General features: G+C 35.8%; 1 protein-coding gene and 1 pseudogene across 2 annotated transcripts; both read right to left on the bottom strand.

The window, feature by feature from the left end:
• Nucleotides 1-8214: 8214 nt before the first annotated feature.
• On the bottom strand, nt 8215-10095 carry LOC106445244 (ABSCISIC ACID-INSENSITIVE 5-like protein 2). Of its 2 annotated transcripts, XM_013886760.3 has the most exons (4): nt 9703-10094; nt 8921-9596; nt 8757-8828; nt 8215-8481 (listed from the first exon to the last, which is right to left on the bottom strand). In XM_013886760.3, the coding sequence occupies exons 2-4, from the start codon at nt 9512-9514 to the stop codon at nt 8401-8403; spliced, it is 747 nt and encodes a 248-aa protein (XP_013742214.1). In that variant the 5' UTR covers nt 9515-9596; nt 9703-10094; the 3' UTR covers nt 8215-8400. The 2 variants fall into 2 exon arrangements, with proteins under 2 accessions (XP_013742214.1, XP_013742213.1); XM_013886759.3 differs by having other exon boundaries at nt 8921-10095.
• A 252-nt stretch (nt 10096-10347) lies between these two features.
• LOC106447883 lies at nt 10348-13331 on the bottom strand (annotated as a pseudogene).
• Between the last annotated feature and the right edge of the window lie 4258 nt (nt 13332-17589).

Raw genomic sequence — 17589 nt, 5'->3', positions numbered from 1 at the left:
GAGATAACAAAGGATATAGGATATGGTATTGTGAATGGGTGAGCTAAAGATGAATCAGAAAAGGAAAACAAAGAAACAAGAGAACAGTGATATTCAGAAAGATAAGTTGGAGCTTTAGTCTGTCGCCTAGGCCTAGCATTATTATCAGGATGAGTCACTGGTTCTACTGAAACTAAAGACCTATTGTTATCATGAGGATGAGGATGATGCAGTATCTACATGAGATGTAGGCATTGTTTCAACAAAATGCATAGGAGGAGGTATGTGCAAAATCGTATTAGGAAACATGTCAACATCACCAGCTAATTGTTCACTTGTTTTGAAAGAAAAATCATGTTCATGAAAAACGACATTGCGAGAGATACTAACAGAATGTGATTCCAAATCTAAAACCTTGTAACCCTTATAACCAGCTGGATAACCAAGAAAAATACATGGTTTGGCTCTAGGTGAAAACTTATTTCTGTCATGATTATGGGTTGACACATAACAAAGACAACAAAAACTTTTAAGCAAAGAATAATCTGGAGCCTTACGTGTAAGGATTTCAAAAGGTGATTTGTAATCAAGTAATGGAGATGGTAATCTGTTAATAAGAAACACTGCAGTCACAATGCAGTCAGTCCAATATGCAAGAGGGATGTTCGACTGAAATAACAACGACCTAGCCACATTAAGTATGTGTTGATGCTTACGTTCTACTACTGAGTTTTGTTGAGGCGTGTATGCACAAGAGTAATGATGGATCATACCATGTGTTTTAAGCAAATCAACAAAGACTAATTCAGGAGCATTAACAGAACGAATAGCTTTTATTGTTGAGTTATATTGTGTTTGAATCATTGTGATGAAAGAAGAAAAAATTCGAGCAACATCACTCTTTTGTTTTAACAAGTAAATTCATGTGACACGGCTACAATCATCAACAAGAGTGAGAAAATATTTGTAACCTTCAACTGATTCAACACTAAAAGGACCCCAAATATCCAAGTGTACAAGATCAAATGGTTTTGAAGAAAGAGTATTATGAGAAATATAAGCTAAACACTTTTGTTTTGCAAGAGGACAAATTTTACAATGAGAATCATGTGAAGAATGTGTCTTGATAAGAGAAGAAAAAGAACTCAATTTTTTGTTGTATAGATGAAGACGGATGCCCTAATCTTTGATGCCACACAGTTTCATCAGCAATGTATGATCCACAGATTAAAGGTGTATGAGAAAATGACGTAGATGAATGCGATGTATGCTCAAGGATGTACAAATTATTGTATAGTCTACCATTTCCAATCATCAAGCCCTGAGTAAGTTCTCGGATCAAGCAACCAGTGGAAAAGAAATGAGCAGCACGAAATTGGTCTTTCACTAAACAACTAATGCTGATCAAGTTAAAATGAAAATTTGGAACATGCAGAACATTGAACAATGCTAATGAATCAGTAACATGAATGGTTCATGTATGCAAAATGGGAACCTGAGTGTCATTAGGTAATGTAATAGTAACGCTAGACACATGATTCATTTCCGAAAATAATGCTAAGTCTGAGCAGACATGACTAGAAGTTCCACTATCAACGATCCAATCACCAGGAGAAAGAAAAGATGGTAAAACAGAAAGGCAATGATTTTTGAATTTAAGTGTGTGATCAGTGTATGTAAGGGTTGTAGATGGAAAGGAAAGATTACCATAAGTGGATTGAGGAGCCATATATCCATCTTTTGTGATTGAAGCAGACGTGGAAGCTGGTGAAAAAAGAGTCGAATGCTCTAGAACTCGGACATGAGAATTGAATTTGGAAATGAGATGTTGTATCTGCTGAGGAGTAAAGTTCTGTAGTGTGAGAGTTTTACCACCACTTGTGACTGACGGCACATCACTAGCTACACCAGAAACCATCTGGGATGTTGTAGCATCAGCATAGACATTTGCAATTGCATTTGCAGTCTGAGTGGCAGTAGGATTAGTTGGAGAAGGCAACTGCATCTTGGGTTGAGAAGAAGACTGCTGAGTTCTTGGTTTGTAAGAAAAGTTTGTCCTATAACCCAGTGGAAATCCATGGAGCTTGAAGCACTTTTGTATCGTATGGCCAAACTTTCCACAATGAGTGCAAACTGGTTTCTGATTAGCATTGAGAGGGTTGTAAGCCGCAATATACGCTTCATTATTCATCAACTGATTATATCCAACATCTTGAGGCATAGGAGTAGTAGTCTGAAAAGCTACACGAACAATAACCGAAGAAGGTTTAATCAGCTTCTGTCTCTCATCTTGTGTAACGATATTAAACGCTTCTTCAATCGTTGGAATAGGCTTGAGCATCAAGATGTATCGCCGTGTATGTTCAAAAGACTCATTCAATCCCATCAAGAACTTAGTAACACAGATTCGATGCTGCAACTTCTCCCATAAAACAGCTGCATCACACTCATATTTACCGCATGTACATACAGGTAATTCAACATAGTTTCGATGCTCTTCCCACAAAGTCACCAACTCAGTATAATAAGTTGAGACATCCATAGAACCCTGCTCAATCTTACTCAATCGCTGTTCAATATCATATACTCTAGGTGCATCATCTTGTTTAAACCAAATTCCCTCATTGTTCCAAATTCCCTCAGCAGTAGAAATGAATAACAAACTATGTCCTATCTTCTTAGAAACCGAGTTCATCAACCATGTTGCAACCAGATCCATAATCGCGATGAGTAGGCGAAGGTTTAGTGATCGTACCGTCAATGAAACGAAGCTTATTACGCACATTCAAGGCCATACATACGGATCGGCGCCAGGAATGGAAATCGGAAGCCGTCGACAGTCGATCGGTGACCAGAGCGAGACCTGTGTGGTCATTGCGATGAAGATGAAATGGATTCTCATATTGATCGGTAGAGGTGTGAATCAAAGTCGGAGATGGTGGAAGTGGCGAGGAACTCATGGTGAAACGATCAATCAAGTTCAAGAATCAATCAATAAGAGAGTAGAAGAACTAAAAAGAACAAACAGAATGTGAGTTTCGCGAGAAAATCTAGAATCGCCAAGAAAATGAGACTTGTGAAGCTTATGAAATGAGAAATTGGAACGCTCATAGTGAATCGAATCGAAGCGGAAGCTCAAAAGAGAAGCTCTGATACCATATTAAGGTTGATTCAATCACATTCATCAAAGATCGTGAATCGAGATGAAGAACGATTCCAAAGTTCCACAAGGAAGAAGATGATGAAAAAGTTTGTTATCTTTCTTAGTCAAACGTCGTAACAACTTTACACATATATATACATTGGTTTAAGCTAAAGAAAACTAAACCAATGATAACCGAAGATACTAAACCGGTTATTTAAACTTAACTATCCTAATGAAGAAGAAGAAGAAGAAGAAGAAGAATAAGAATTTGAGTGAGACAAGGGCAAGTTTTACTATCTCCATTTTCGTAAAAAAAAATTGAAATATGATCTCTCTTAACTGAAGTCCAATTTAGTTTACTGGCTGAAACTTTATAGGAGGAAGAAGAAGAAGAAGAAGAAGAAGAAGAAGAAGAAGAAGAAGAAGACAATGGCACGTTTTACTATCTCCATTTTCTTAAATGAGATTAAAAAGTTCCAATAACTAAACTTTGAATTATGATCTTTCAACTGGACTCCAATTGAATTTACTGACTGAAAATTTGTAGGAAGAACAAAGAGTTAAATGAACTTCTCAACCAATACTAGGGAAAAGAAAGACATTACTTCTTACATGTGCCTTGAGAATGGCACTTGAAACTTTTTAGCTTTGAGCTTACTTTGTACTTTTATCATGTGTTTTTGCATGCTTATGTTCTATTATTATATTTTGCTCTCTACAATTGACTGATGGAATTTTGGGTTTTGGGGATATGGTATTGTTATCTTTTTGTTTGATTTTGTTCCTCGTCATCTATGTTGAATTGAATCACTAAAACATTGTCGAGATTCATGCCCTCAATTGCCATTTTCATATACAAATTGAGATTACATGTTGAACTATTTCGGGTTGTCAAATTTTCTTAAGAAGTTGAAAACCCAAACCTCTCTCACAGGTGCAGAATAACAATTTTGAAGAAAAATTTGATTTGAGCTCTGTCTAGAGATGTTTCCAAACAAGTCACTGGCCAGTGACTTGGTCATGGCTATAATCATCCAGGTAACTTTTTTTGTCAAGATTGTTGCTTTCCTAAAAACTGTCTTTTGAAAAAAAAAAAAAAACTCTGTTAAAAAAAACAAAAAAATATAATATATATGTATATCAATATAAATAATATACATATATATTAGTTTTAAAACGGGACCAAGCATGGTTATATATGTTATTTAGGGCATCCACAGTTGGAAGAGACAACTTCAGTTTTTCAAAAATAAAATTAATATTTTGATTATATGGTTATGTATTGTATGTGTAAATTGGATCTCTAATTAACACTTATGACATAGTCTATCTCACGAGAAATTGTCTATGTTTTATTCCCGAAAGAATCCTATGAGATATTCTCACCAGTGATGATCTTATGTCCTCGTTAGATTTTCGATTATTTTGAAAGACAGATAAGCTATATTTTAGGTCTCTGGTTTGTTGCTCGCTCCATCCTTCTCAATGCTGGTCCATGTCCAACCTCAGGAACTTGTCACGGGTTACTCTGTCTCTTCCTTTTAAAATCTTTGAAAGAGATCATGCTCTTTCCTGATTTTAATACAGATTTGCATTGGTTTTACAGTGAGTAAAGTAAATCTACAGTTCTAGTTAAAATTGTAAATGGTTTGATAACTAGCCACATGTACAACTGTTTTTAATTTCTATGAAAATATAGATAACTAGTTAACCAAAGAGCTAAATCTCATATTGCCTTTGTGGTTTTGTTTCCTATCGGTTCCTTCATATTCTATTTAAGAGTGGCGGGTAGGAAAAGCATACAAGTTCAATAATATAAAAGCAACTTGATTAATTAGTATTGTATACCCCTCTATGTTGATACTTTATTGTTCAGTTAACTGCCGTCAATAGAGATTTGACTGAGAAAAATTCGAAGTTAACCTTGCTAGTAAACCTTGTCCCTCTATCTAAATCATCACTTTTTAAGTTTTTCTGTCATCAAGTTAACCTTGCTAGTAAACCTTGTCCCTCTATCTAAATCATCACTTTAAGGTTTGTACGTTTAAGATATCAACAACTTCCTCACAGCATTGAATGAATACAACATTTTTTATATATTTAAAGATTCTCCTGAGTACATTGTTAAAATTTTGGGCTGTGAAAGCTTCCTGCAAGGTTGTTGTCCTATGTCTCTCTGTCACTCTCTCATGTTTTGTGTATCTGAACTATGTTTTGTTTTTTTTTTTCCATCACATATGCAATAATGGTCAAGAAAGTTCAGGAGGAGTAGTTCAAAGTTGAACCTGGTAGTATTTTCTGCACAGTATGCAATAAATATTAATGAATGAAATGGAAGTAAGCATCCTTTGCTTGCTTGACTCCTCTCTCTCTTGCTTGTATCACAAACCCTCTTTATCAAAAACTGTTATTGGTTGTGAACCAAGATATTTGGGAAAATCATTTGGCATCTAACCAAGGTCGACCCCAAGATGATGAGAAGTATAGAGCTTACCGAAAATCTACCCAAGACCAAAGGCAATTTTTAGAAGAAAAGACATGTCTGATTTTTTCCCCCATAAACAATTGCAAATTTGAGTTAGATTTGCTAACTTTGGTTGATGCTTAATAATACATTGTAGAGAAAGAGAAAGTTTAAGAGTAAGGACCAAGGAATCAAGGGCAAGTTTTCTCTTTTATTAAAACAAATATATTCTTTTTTCACTTCGTCTCTAACTCGACTCCAAATGTGATTTTTGTTGGAAAGAACTTGAATTTACTCACTTTAAGAATAATGATCATGATGAAGTAAGGAATCAAATTGAACAAGAGAAAGAATAAGTTGAATGAGACAACCACAGAATGAGCTTCTAAACCAAGAAGAAAGCCAAAACTTACATTACGGTTTTTTCTTACTAAAGGTTGGTCCATTGGCACATCCCAAAAACTGAAATAAAAATGCTTTTACTATTCAATATATACCATTAGCTATTAGACTTTTTTTTTTACGTCTAGCTATATTAGACATAACGTCTTTCTCCCTTTTTGTGGTTTTCTACGTTTTCTTTTGTTAAAAGAGAAAATACATATATACTTTGGTCATATCACATAAATGCATCATTGGTTTGATTGTAAACTGGTTCTAACATAAGATACTGATCTATAATCAACACCTGTCGAGATTATTCACTTAGAGTCATTCTCAGACCCAAAACTTACCAAAAATTAGAAATAGTTCGGACCAAATTGATAAAGAAACAGATATTTGGGCTAATGTCTAACAAAACAGTTATGTGTGCCAGACAGCCCTATGTCAATTAGATTCGTTTAAATTTAAATAATTGGACTTAAATATTAGCAGGTCGAGCCAGGCCCGTACAGTAGTGAGCTTAGCCAAAAGGCCGAGAAAGGTATGATTTGGAAAGGCCGCTTAGCTTCGTATCTATAGTGCGAACTTTATGACCAACATGCTATGGCTTACCGATGTGGGACTTTAGAAACAACTCTCATAGTCACTTATTCATTAGATATTCAATACGACGTCGGTCTTACCTGTCTTCTTCTTCTTCTTCTTCTTCTTCGGTTCTTTCGATGCTTGTCTTGGGCTTGGCTACCTGGTTCTGGTCAGAGATTTTGAAAGCATCGTCGTCTGGCTTTGATACTTTCTTTAAGCTAAGTGATTTGTGGGCACAGAGAATAGTCGAAATCTGATGAGTGATTCATAATGCACTATCTGGGGCGTTCAAAAATCATACCCTTTGATAACTTTTCAACACTTCTTCAAAAACAAAGAAATGGAAAAAAGATATATCAGAGAATCAATGCTATATATAAACTTATCAATCTTGTCAAAATCATATACAAAGCTATACAGACAAGACACGAGTCTTATTTGCTGGTGATTTGTAGATAGGAAGCTTTGTTCCCATGTCTTGCAGTTAGCGAATGAAAAACTCTGAGACCTGGGATTTAAGTCTTCACAACCTTCATGTATTGGTTTCAGGCATACAAAGGGGACACAGCTTGCCAAATATTGCTGGTTTCAGTTTGTGTTGTTGCTTCCAAGGTCTTAGCTCAAAAACTGCAACGAAGCTTCATTGGAATCATCACAAGAGCTTTAAAGACTTGTTGTGTCTAAACTTCGTACTTGAATGAGTCTAGGAACAGTCCAAGTGCGAGTCCGCTCTTCCATCTTGTTGATTAATGGAATGGTTGCTCTGTCCATCAAAGCTTTGATGCATTCGACTACAATGACAGCTAATGCAGCAGATAGAACATCTCAGTCTCTCCTGTTTGTCCAATAAACGTAGAGAAAGCAGTTGCAGAGTAGAAACCCATCAAGAGAAAGAGCAGCTTCTTGGGGAGATCTTTCTTTATCTCCTGAATTTTCACCATAAGCTTAGTTCTGAGATCTTGTACGGATTTGATTATTACTTGAAGAACCTGATGGTGGATCTAATCTGCCCCCACCAACCGAGCTCCTGATTGTTGTCAATGACATTCTCCTGGAAAATGCAAAAACACACACTTAAAAAATGGATTACTGGAAAGAAGAATTAAAGCATAAGGTCATTTTTAAAAGCCAGTGTGCAAACAAAGGAAACCTTCGATAGGAATTTGATACAAGCAATAGGCTTAGAAACTTAAGGAACAAAGGCATGGCTTAGATATAAGTAACCATGGGTTAGTGCATGGATGGTTAGGCTCTGTTAAGAGATATTCATGTGTTTATCTGGGAAAAAAAGGTATCTAAGAAGGAATGAGATGCGCACTATTACTAAACATCCTCATTCAGCAGTCATTATATAAAAGCCACACAGCCGCAGCATTGATGCTTGCAAAATTAAAAAAAAAAAAAATGACCAACAAGAGGCTGTGCAGGATGAAAGAAGTGGCAGAGAGAACATAACTCCAAGCAAATGGCAAGAGAGAGAAAGCACCTTTTGTCTCTTAGACTCCTCTTTGCCCAAAATCAATCCTTATCATATATAGTCCTTATGATGAAAGTTAAGATAATGTCTACATTTGAGAACAAAGTGAAGAAGACTTGGCAAATTCAAACATGTTTCTTCTTCTGCTAAATCTCTTAGTTTGAAAATTAACACTCAACAAAACGAATGCTGTTGCTACTAAAATAACTTGTAATGTTTTCAAGAAAGTTATCAGAATTGCTCCAAGACAAAAGAAAGTCTACCGAATGTACAAACAAACAAAAGCTGTCTTCCTCTCTTTTTTTTTTATAAGCAAACTGGCACAGAACGAAAACAAAAAAAAAACAAAAAACCATAGTTTTGAGATCAGAAAGGAGCTGAGCTTGTTCGTCTGAGCTGCCGCTTGGGATCAGGAGGTGGTGCACTTGGTAGGATCTTCTCTACCTCCTGCAAAGTAAAGAAAACAACACCCAATCAATATATGGCTTTGCTATAAAGGCAGATGTGTCTGTAATGTGATGATAAGTTGTGTCTAACGACCCAAAACGACTCTTAAAAAACAACAACAACAACAACAACAAAGTTTAAGCGTATATACCATTTTCTCTAATTCGAATCCAAAACTTAACACATGACAGTCCTCACTACTCCTTCAACTTTAATACAACCACATTCAATGCATGTGTATAACCAAAAGATCCAAAAGGCTGCAAAACATTCACCTTTTGCCTCCTGAGTCTTTCGTTTTCTTCTTCTAACCGTGAAACTTTGATCTCTAGCTCCTGAGTGTAAGCCTGCTCATCATCAAACACCCAAACGTTAGACACCAAAGAGAAGAAAAAGCAAGGTGTGGTTTGCAATAACACAAAAGTTTGAGTGTTTTCACCTGTTTCCTAGCACGAGAACGAGCAGCAGACTCTCTATTCTTTATCATCCTCTTCTGCTTCCTCTCAACAGTCTTCTCCACAACCTCTCCTGATGCCACCCTCTTCCTCCCCGGAGTCTGCGTATCAGACAAACCGCCCATCAGAGACGTCTGAGACACCATCGCTTGCATGTCAGCAACCGGATACGGCATAAAAGACTGCCCCTGCGGCATCGAAGGAAGCTGATGATACTGAACCCACGGACCAGCCTGAGGTATGTTCTGCCCTAAACCTCCACCTCCACCTCCACCTCCACCAGTAACTGTCTCAGTCACAACTCCTGCTTTCAACAACAAATCCTCAAGCGTCATTTCACCTAGCGTAGGCTCCTTATTATTACCTCTCCTCTCATTCGCACCACCACTGCTTCCGTTAGCGTTCTGCTGAATGTCTTTCCAGACCTGCTCGACGGTCTTCTTGCTGAGATCCCGCGGCAGAGTCAAACTCCCCTGACGAGAGAGACCACCACCCTCCTGAGTAGTATCTGCTGCTGCTGCAGCAGCACCGTTCACATCCACGGAACAGACACTCTTGAGAAGCTCGTCAAGGTTCATGCTTCCGAGGGCTTTACCAGAGCCCCCTAAATGGGTTTGGACCTCGTCGAGTGTTAAGCTGTAAAGAGAGGAGCCTCCTTGCCTATTCAAGGAATGAGATTTAGGTTCCCTCTGAGAATCCATTAACTTTTAATCTCAATTTGACTAAAATGGCGAAGAGATTATCAAATCGAGGAGGCGAAAGTAACCCTTTTTACTGAGGTCGAGTTCATGTGGAACATGCAATCTGAAAGGGTCTTGGGAACTGCATGCAGCATCAGAGTCTATCGAATGCAGATGCACAATCTTGCCAGGAGGAAGAGATTAGCTAAAAAAGGTAGGATCTTTGGACAAGGGTTAAACGAATTTGAGCTTAAAGAGGATCAGATCTATGCAAGAGAGATTTGGGTTTTTATTTCTTGAAGTCGTGAGAGTGGGAGAGAAACAAGAAATGATTAAGTGCAGATAGAGAGAGATTTTACAAAGTAGACCCAAACTCTCCTCTCTGTGTTTGTGTCGAAACCCCCTCTCTCTCTCTCTCTCTCTCTCTCTCTCTCTCTCTCTCTCTCTTTTGTTTCGCGCAGGAGAGAAACCTTTTGATTGAGCAACTGTTTAACTTTCAAACATTAGTTTATTTTAATAATAATTGTGATTAGTGGTTCCTGGTTAAGTTAATTTGATGAAGATTTCGAGTCTATTCCCTCGGAATATACACTACGCTGCATAGTCTACATGTGCAGCTAGACTTCAGTCAATTTAGCTTTTAGTTTTCTTATGTAGGCATCCAAATAGATTCAGTCAACTAAAACTTGGAAAGCACATTCCAGATATGTAACTGCAAACATTTTCGCATGTAGTCAGCAGAAAACACAGCTCAAAAGTCTTGTGAAACTGCCACTGAGGACAGGTTTTGAAGTAACGAACATAGTTTCTTTCCCTTTCAAGTTTCAACCACTGGTTGGACTCAAGCCAAGATGGGATACAAGAATTTAACAGCGCAAAGATATAGGCTGTCTTGTCAATAAGATCAGCAGTAAGCTTCTTTAACTTGTCTTCTACAGATTTAAACTGAGATTCCAAAGTTCTCCATGGCTCCCGAATATCTCTTATGTACAGCTTGCATGAGGACCCCGAAACCACTCCGAGCCTCAGACCTCTCAGTAACAACCTGAGCATTGCCAATACAAGAGCAGAAGTTGGCTCCACACTGGATAGGAAAGAGGGGCTTGGCTCCGAACCACCTGAGCATATATCCCTTAGAACGCAAAACATATTACAAAACCATGAAACCGTAAAGCAGAGAGATCGAAAAGAACTTAATTATAAATTCGGAAAAACTAGAATTTGATAAGACAAGAGAATAGTAGTGATTTTTATTTTACAAACGAAAGTTCAGTATGGAGCTGATTCAGAAAACTGAAAAATAAAGACATTAAATCTGAAAATACTACAAAGTTTTTAGGAATGGCATAAAAGATAGTTGGTGAAAATAAAAACTTTTATGAGTTTGGCCTTATGAGCAAACCAAAGAGTAAACTTTTCATAAAGACTTCAATTGCATCAGCTCCTTATAAACTTCAGAAGAATCACCAAGCCAATATTAAAACACTGTTTTCGGACATCTGCACAATCAGTTTAAGGAAAATAAGAAAAGCTTTTTCACAAATCTCAATCAGCCGAAAACGGAAAACCCTTCAGAAAAACAGTTAAAAGTAGCAAGCTGTTACATAGGAATTGCAAAAGTAACGTCTCTTATCATGTAACTAATGCAAACACACACCTCACAGGAAGCAAACCGTGTGGATTAAGACACGGAAAGTTCATGTGTCGGTTCCATGGAAAGTATATACTAAGGAGACGATTTTCATTGCTATACCTGAGGGGGCACATGATACATCTAGTGGCCCATGTAAGGAGAGTATTGCCCGACACCATGTTGCCCTCTGCCTTTACCGCCCTGACCAGGTTGTGGAGTCTGATACCCACCTTGCAACCCAGGAGTTGCGCCAGGTGTCATACCGTGAGTACCATAACCACTCGGCATTCCATCCCAACAAAGCCTGACCAAGTGCCGGGTTAAACCCCAAACCAGCTCCCTGCGACACTAACAAAGCTGTCAAAGCCTGTCCAATGGCAGGGTCCATCCCTTGCGCTGGAGCACCCATCCCAGGTTGGTGACCAGCCATAAAACCACCAGGTGCACCGTAACGAGGATTGTTGTGATTGGGAGTGTTAAACTGCTGCTGCTTCCCCTGTTTGGGACCATCAATAGCCTTCTGGCAATGCAAAACATGCCCCTCAAACGTCTTATGCGGCTCCTGCAAAGCCCTCTTGGCGCTCTCAGCAGACTTATAAACAAAAAGACAGAACCCTTTAGGCCTCCCAGTAAACTTATCAAGACCCAACGGACCTTCCTCAACCTCACCAAACCTCGAGAAAAACGCCAGCAGCTTCTCCGGATCAAGCTCCACTCCCACATTACTAACATAAATCTTCCTCTGAGTGTGCTCCACACTCAAACCCTCAACCGCGTTCCCACCAAAAACAGGTCCTTTACAAGCTAACTGACACGACGTCGTACGGCTCCCAATCTTCTTCTGAGGCTGCTTAAGCGCGTTACGGGCGCCTGACCTAGACTTAAACAGTATAAAGCCGTAGCCTTTAGACTTCCCCGAGACTTTATCGAACACGGCCTTGCAGTCTTCGATCTCTCCGTATTGATTGAAAGCTTCGATTAGGGTTTCGGTTTTGGTGTCCCACCCGAGACCGTGCACGAAGATCTTGCGGTGAGATGGGTCTTCGTCGGCTACTTCGCGGATTCGATTCGCGACGTCAGGATGGTTCTCCGCCGCTTGTTTGAGGAGATCTAGAAGCTGTTCTTTCGAGAACGGTTCCAATAGATCCTGAATCGGATCTTCCTCTACTTGATCGCCGTTTGCTTGATTAACCTGCTTATTGGTTTCAATTTGTTCCTCCGTCTGGTCGTTCGAGCTTTCTCTTCTTAGTAATGGTGGAAACCATAATGGAGGAGATTTTAGGGTTTCGAAATTTTCCTAAATGAAACAAACTGATTCTCTTCCTTATGATGAACCTCATCATGTCTTCTCTCTTAATTTACATTAAAAATATATTTTATTGGGCTTTATGTCCGAGGCCCATTTACGAAAAAATGCAAACACAGACTTTAAAGCTCATGGGTTTGATAGCATCGACGGAGTGGAATTCATTCCAAATCTCAAGCAAACAATAATACTCCGTCTCAAAGGGCTAGTAGATGCACACAGACAGATATTTGTCTTCTCTCTAGGGAAAATGCGTGATTGGAGCTAAGCTCACAAAAGAGATGAAATCGATGAGACAACTCACAAGAGATGCCTTCTAGCTGAAGTCTTGGATACCAAGGTTATTTAGGTCATGTACGTTTAAAAGTAGGCAGCGACCGACCTCCGACTATAATTAAATATCACTTTTGTTCATTCGTTTTAATGTTGTTTCTGCTTAGTGTTAGTCATTGTGATTAATCGCTTGGTTATTCGTATACTGATCACACGTAATTTGTTACGTTGTTTTTTATTTATCATTTAAATGTCAAATACAAATTCTAAAAATACTAGTATGACTAAAATTCTAGAAGTTGACCGCTGCGACCAATCGTCGCTGCTCATACAACAAATTGTTGTTGCTGTTATAAACAAACATGGATATTGTCTCCAAAACCAAGATAATGAAACTTAATTCTTGCAATAAACAACCTTTAATGCAGCAAGTCAGCAACTCCAACCTCATCTTAGTCATCTAACGGTTTGCTGACCACGTAGACATTCATAAACGGTTCCATCGTAGTTCTTCACAGATAACCCCTTACCAAAAATCGGGTTCTAAACCGTGCTAGGCGCTAGTCGACAGTAAAACCGCTCCCGGCGAGTTACCAAAAATCGGAGAATACCCGGGAGACATATTCAGGGCCTAATTTTAAATACATTTTAATATATTTATAATATGTTTAGCTAATTCTAAGCATGATGACACAAGTTTTTAGACATAATTATATAATTTCTTATAGAAAATCTTAAACAGTCTCTTTTTGATTTGTCGAACATTTAGATTAGAATTTGTTTGATGTGAAAAAATCATCAAATTCAGTATGTATGTTTTTGTTTTGGGTTTGAACAATAGTTTTAGACTTGATAGTTAATTGTAATTATTTGGTAATGTATAATTACACAAAACATGTCAATAATGAATAAAAAGTAATCAACCGCGTTTCAATTTTACGCGGTTAAAAACTTTACGCGGAACTACGCGGGTCAATGTAATTACGCCGGTCAACACCTTGCTTCACCGATTTGGTCATATTTGCCCGTGGTCAAGCTCCGAACAACGCCTAGGCGACAGCGTTTTCGAACATGGTACATCTTAATAGGATTACCAGAAACAAAAATAATTATTTCCCCACAATCAATCCAACTTGTTAAGACAGATTCACTTTCAGCGAAGAGCCTAGTTGTAATAATTGGGCCCAGATTTAATTAGCCCATTCATGTGAAAGATGTTAAAATCAACTGGTCCTGCATATCAGATTTAATTGCTTTTCTATAAAAAGAGACAATATGGCAGACTTTTTTAGGAAAGAAAAGGAATCTTAATTGCTTTAAGGCGCAAGAAGCTTGGGCAACAAGAGTGGGCAGTTATCGGGAGCGATGAAGAAACTTTGGGCACAATGCATCTGACACGACCGCTCCTTCGAGTCAACATTCTCACGTGTCCCTCTCTCTTTTTGTTTCAAACTTTGCTTTTTTATTGATCAGTTTTGAATTATTTTAACATTAAACTATAGAAATAATAACTAATATAAAGTATAAACATTAGTAGTAGTATAATTTAGACGCCTCTCGTCATGATACCATCATGATTACATCGTTTCTAAAAGCTGACGCCATCGCTGGCGTCTCTTGACTTTTGTTCCAAGATCAGTGCTGTATTTTTCTAATGACTACAAATCAGAGAGACTTTCCACTTTTTTTATTGTGTATTTAAAATTATGAGCATAATGGTACAAAATGTAACAGATAGCATTTCGTAGGAAAATTATCCATAATCTGGTTTTTTTTGGTGGGTTTTGTTTTCTACTTGAGACCCACTTAACTCATATTACAATTTACCAATGTAAGTAAATCTTAATTGGGGTGATATAAACTTCCTTTAACCAAGAACAAAAAATATATAAAAGTTTCGAACAGAGAGTAAAATGAGTTTCAAAATTCATTGACCTATAATTAAGCAGTTTCATTGGTGAAAGAGACCTCTTGAACGCAGGTGAGTCGTCGCAACGAATTCGAATATACTGAAGATCGTAGTAAACTAATATTACTACTAATGGTATTATTTAATTGACACTAAGCTGACTAAATGAAAAAAGTTATAGGTCTTGCTGATATTGATGTGTTTCTCAGCTTCTCACAATGGTTAATTGTCAATGATCGGGACTATGCAAGTGTTTTCTTTTTTGAAAAAGGGATACTATGCAAGTGTTGTACAACTAATATTGTGTGCTGACTCGTTATTATTTATAACTTTTATAAGTATCACTTTCTTTAATAAACGAAAATCATTTTAACTGTTAATATATGAATAAACAGTTCAATTTTAAATATAGTAGTATATTTTATGTGTTTCACAATTACTATATTTAAAATATAGTAATGATATTTTATATGATATTTTATAAATTATTTTTGGTTCAGTTTGTACGATCTTTTGAACTTTTTAATGTAAAAGTATTAAATTAAGTGATTAAAATATTAAAAGTTAATGTGTTTTTAATAGTAATGATTAATTACTTTTGGTTACTTTTTGTTGCAATCAAATGTTTCTAATATAAATAAACTATTTCTTAATTTGTATGTTTATGGTAAAACATCATACGAAAGAAACAGAGGGAGTATCTTAAAACTTTATAAGTTTCTGTGATGTTAATTGATTACTTATTTTATTTTTGTGCATAAATGATGCGAAACCTTAATGATTGTACATAAACGAATAAAATCGAAAGAACAATGCCTACGTCATCCAAATTTGATGACTGCAATAATTGATTACTAAAATCAAAGGTACAACAAGGAGAGCTATGTAAAAGATTGGTCCATCTGTTTTTTCCTTCTTATTATGGTCCACTTCTTCTCTTTTACATCAAAAACACAAAATGAATTGTCTGGCTTTATATATGGAACTGAATTTTCTGATCCATATAATTTGGATATATATTGATAAACCAAGATAGTTTTCTTCACGCAGTTAGATTCATATTGACCACGCAATATATTACCCCTCGATTAAATGTTAATTTTTGCCAGCGCAGTGAACTAATATGCTTACCAAATAAATTCATAAGAAGAAGAGGCAATAATTCTTTACAAAAAAAAAGAAAAGAAGATGCAATAACAAATACTGAAAATATTTAAGGGAATTAGAAGATCAATAAGTAATTATAAAACAGCGGCGCACATAATGCTTTCAATACCAATTGTTATTGAGAATTGGGCCAAAAAACACCTTAACTTTGCACGAATTGCCAAAAGAAACATGAACTGACCAAAAAAACACCAAACTTTCATTGACTTTAGAATTAATTAACAATGTTTTCGCTGACTTGCCAATTTAGCACGCCGTCAACAAATTTAACAGAAATATTTGACGTCGTTTATTGTTGGCGTTAAGTGAAACGACGTCGTTTTCAAATGAGATGAAACGACCTTGTTTTACATGATTTGAAATTAAAAATATATAGACCCCTGGATTCGAACCCAGGTTGTTTGGTCAAATGGCAAGGTCTTTTACCACTAGGCTAGTGGAACTTTCAATGTACTTACTAACATGTTTACTTTTATTTGGTACTGATTGAATATAAAAATATTCTCTAAAAACTTAAAAAGATCTTTAAAATTCCAAAAAATTGAAAAATAAATTTTTTTTTATAAAATCAATTTTGAAATTAAAATTGAAATAAATTTTATTTTTCTTTTTAAAAAATAAAAACTCTTCCAAAATTTTCTATAAAATTAAAACGAACTTTAAATTCCAAAAAATTGAAAAAAATAAAGAATTTTTTTATAAATTAATTTTGAAATTAAAATTGAAAATAAAATTTTATTTTCTTTAAAAAAATAAAATTTTATATTTCTTAAAAAAAATCTCCCAAAATTTTCATAAAATTAATTTTGAATTAAAATTAAAATATTTTTTTTCTTTAAAAAGTCAAAAAGTTTCCAAAATTTCATTTTTAAAAAAAAAATCAAATTTTTAAAAAATTATAATAAAATGCAAAAATTTAAAGTTACAATTATCAACTTTTTATGTGTGTATAATTAATTTCAACTTTTAGCAAATGTATTAAAAAATTGAAAATTTTGGAAGATTTTTTATTTTATGAAAAGAAAAAAATAAAATTTTATTTTCTATTTTAATTTCAAAATTAATTTTATAAAAAAATTCTTTATTTTTTCAATTTTTTTGGAATTTTAAAGATCTTTTTAAGTTTTTAGAAAATTTTGGAAGAGTTTTTATTTTTTAAAAAGAAAAAGAAAATTTTATTTTTTTAAAAAGAAAAATAATTTTTTTTATAAAAATCTTCTTTATTTTTTATTTTTTTGGAATTTTAAAGATCTTATTAAGTTTTTAGAGAATTTTTTATATTTAATATGTACCAAATAAAAGTAAACATGCTAGTAAGTACATTGAAAGTGTGAGTAGCCTAGTGGAAAAATACCTTGCCATTTGAACCTGGGTTCGAATCCAGGGGTCTACATATTTTTAATTTCAAATCATGTAAAACGACGTCGTTTCATCTCATTTGAAAACGACGTCGTTTCACTTAACGCCAACAATAAACGATGTCAAATATTTCTGTTAAATTTGTTGACGACGTGCTAAATTGGCAAGTTAGCGAAAACATTGTTAATTAATTCTAAAGTCAATAAAAGTTTGGTGTTTTTTTGGTCAGCTCAAAAGTTCATGTTTCTTTTGGCAATTCGTACAAAGTTGAGGTTTTTTTTGGCCGAATTCTCAATTGTTATTACCTTTTTCATGACATAATTATA

Source organism: Brassica napus, chromosome C4 (assembly GCF_020379485.1).
Source record: "Brassica napus cultivar Da-Ae chromosome C4, Da-Ae, whole genome shotgun sequence".
NCBI classification, from domain to species: domain Eukaryota; kingdom Viridiplantae; phylum Streptophyta; class Magnoliopsida; order Brassicales; family Brassicaceae; genus Brassica; species Brassica napus.
Note: the sequence above shows the minus strand (reverse complement) of the source record. Positions and strands in the feature narration are given on the sequence as shown.

What these genes read in the sequence shown, in the direction of transcription:
- LOC106445244 (XM_013886759.3), bottom strand. Translation starts at nt 9,637, where the DNA reads ATGGATTCTCAGAGGGAACCTAAATCTCATTCCTTGAATAGGCAAGGA. An exon ending in GTTCTCGTGCTAGGAAACAG is followed by an intron (nt 8,829 to 8,920) that starts GTGAAAACACTC and finishes GATGATGAGCAG; the next exon opens with GCTTACACTCAGGAGCTAGA. An exon ending in AAAGACTCAGGAGGCAAAAG is followed by an intron (nt 8,482 to 8,756) that starts GTGAATGTTTTG and finishes TTTACTTTGCAG; the next exon opens with GAGGTAGAGAAGATCCTACC.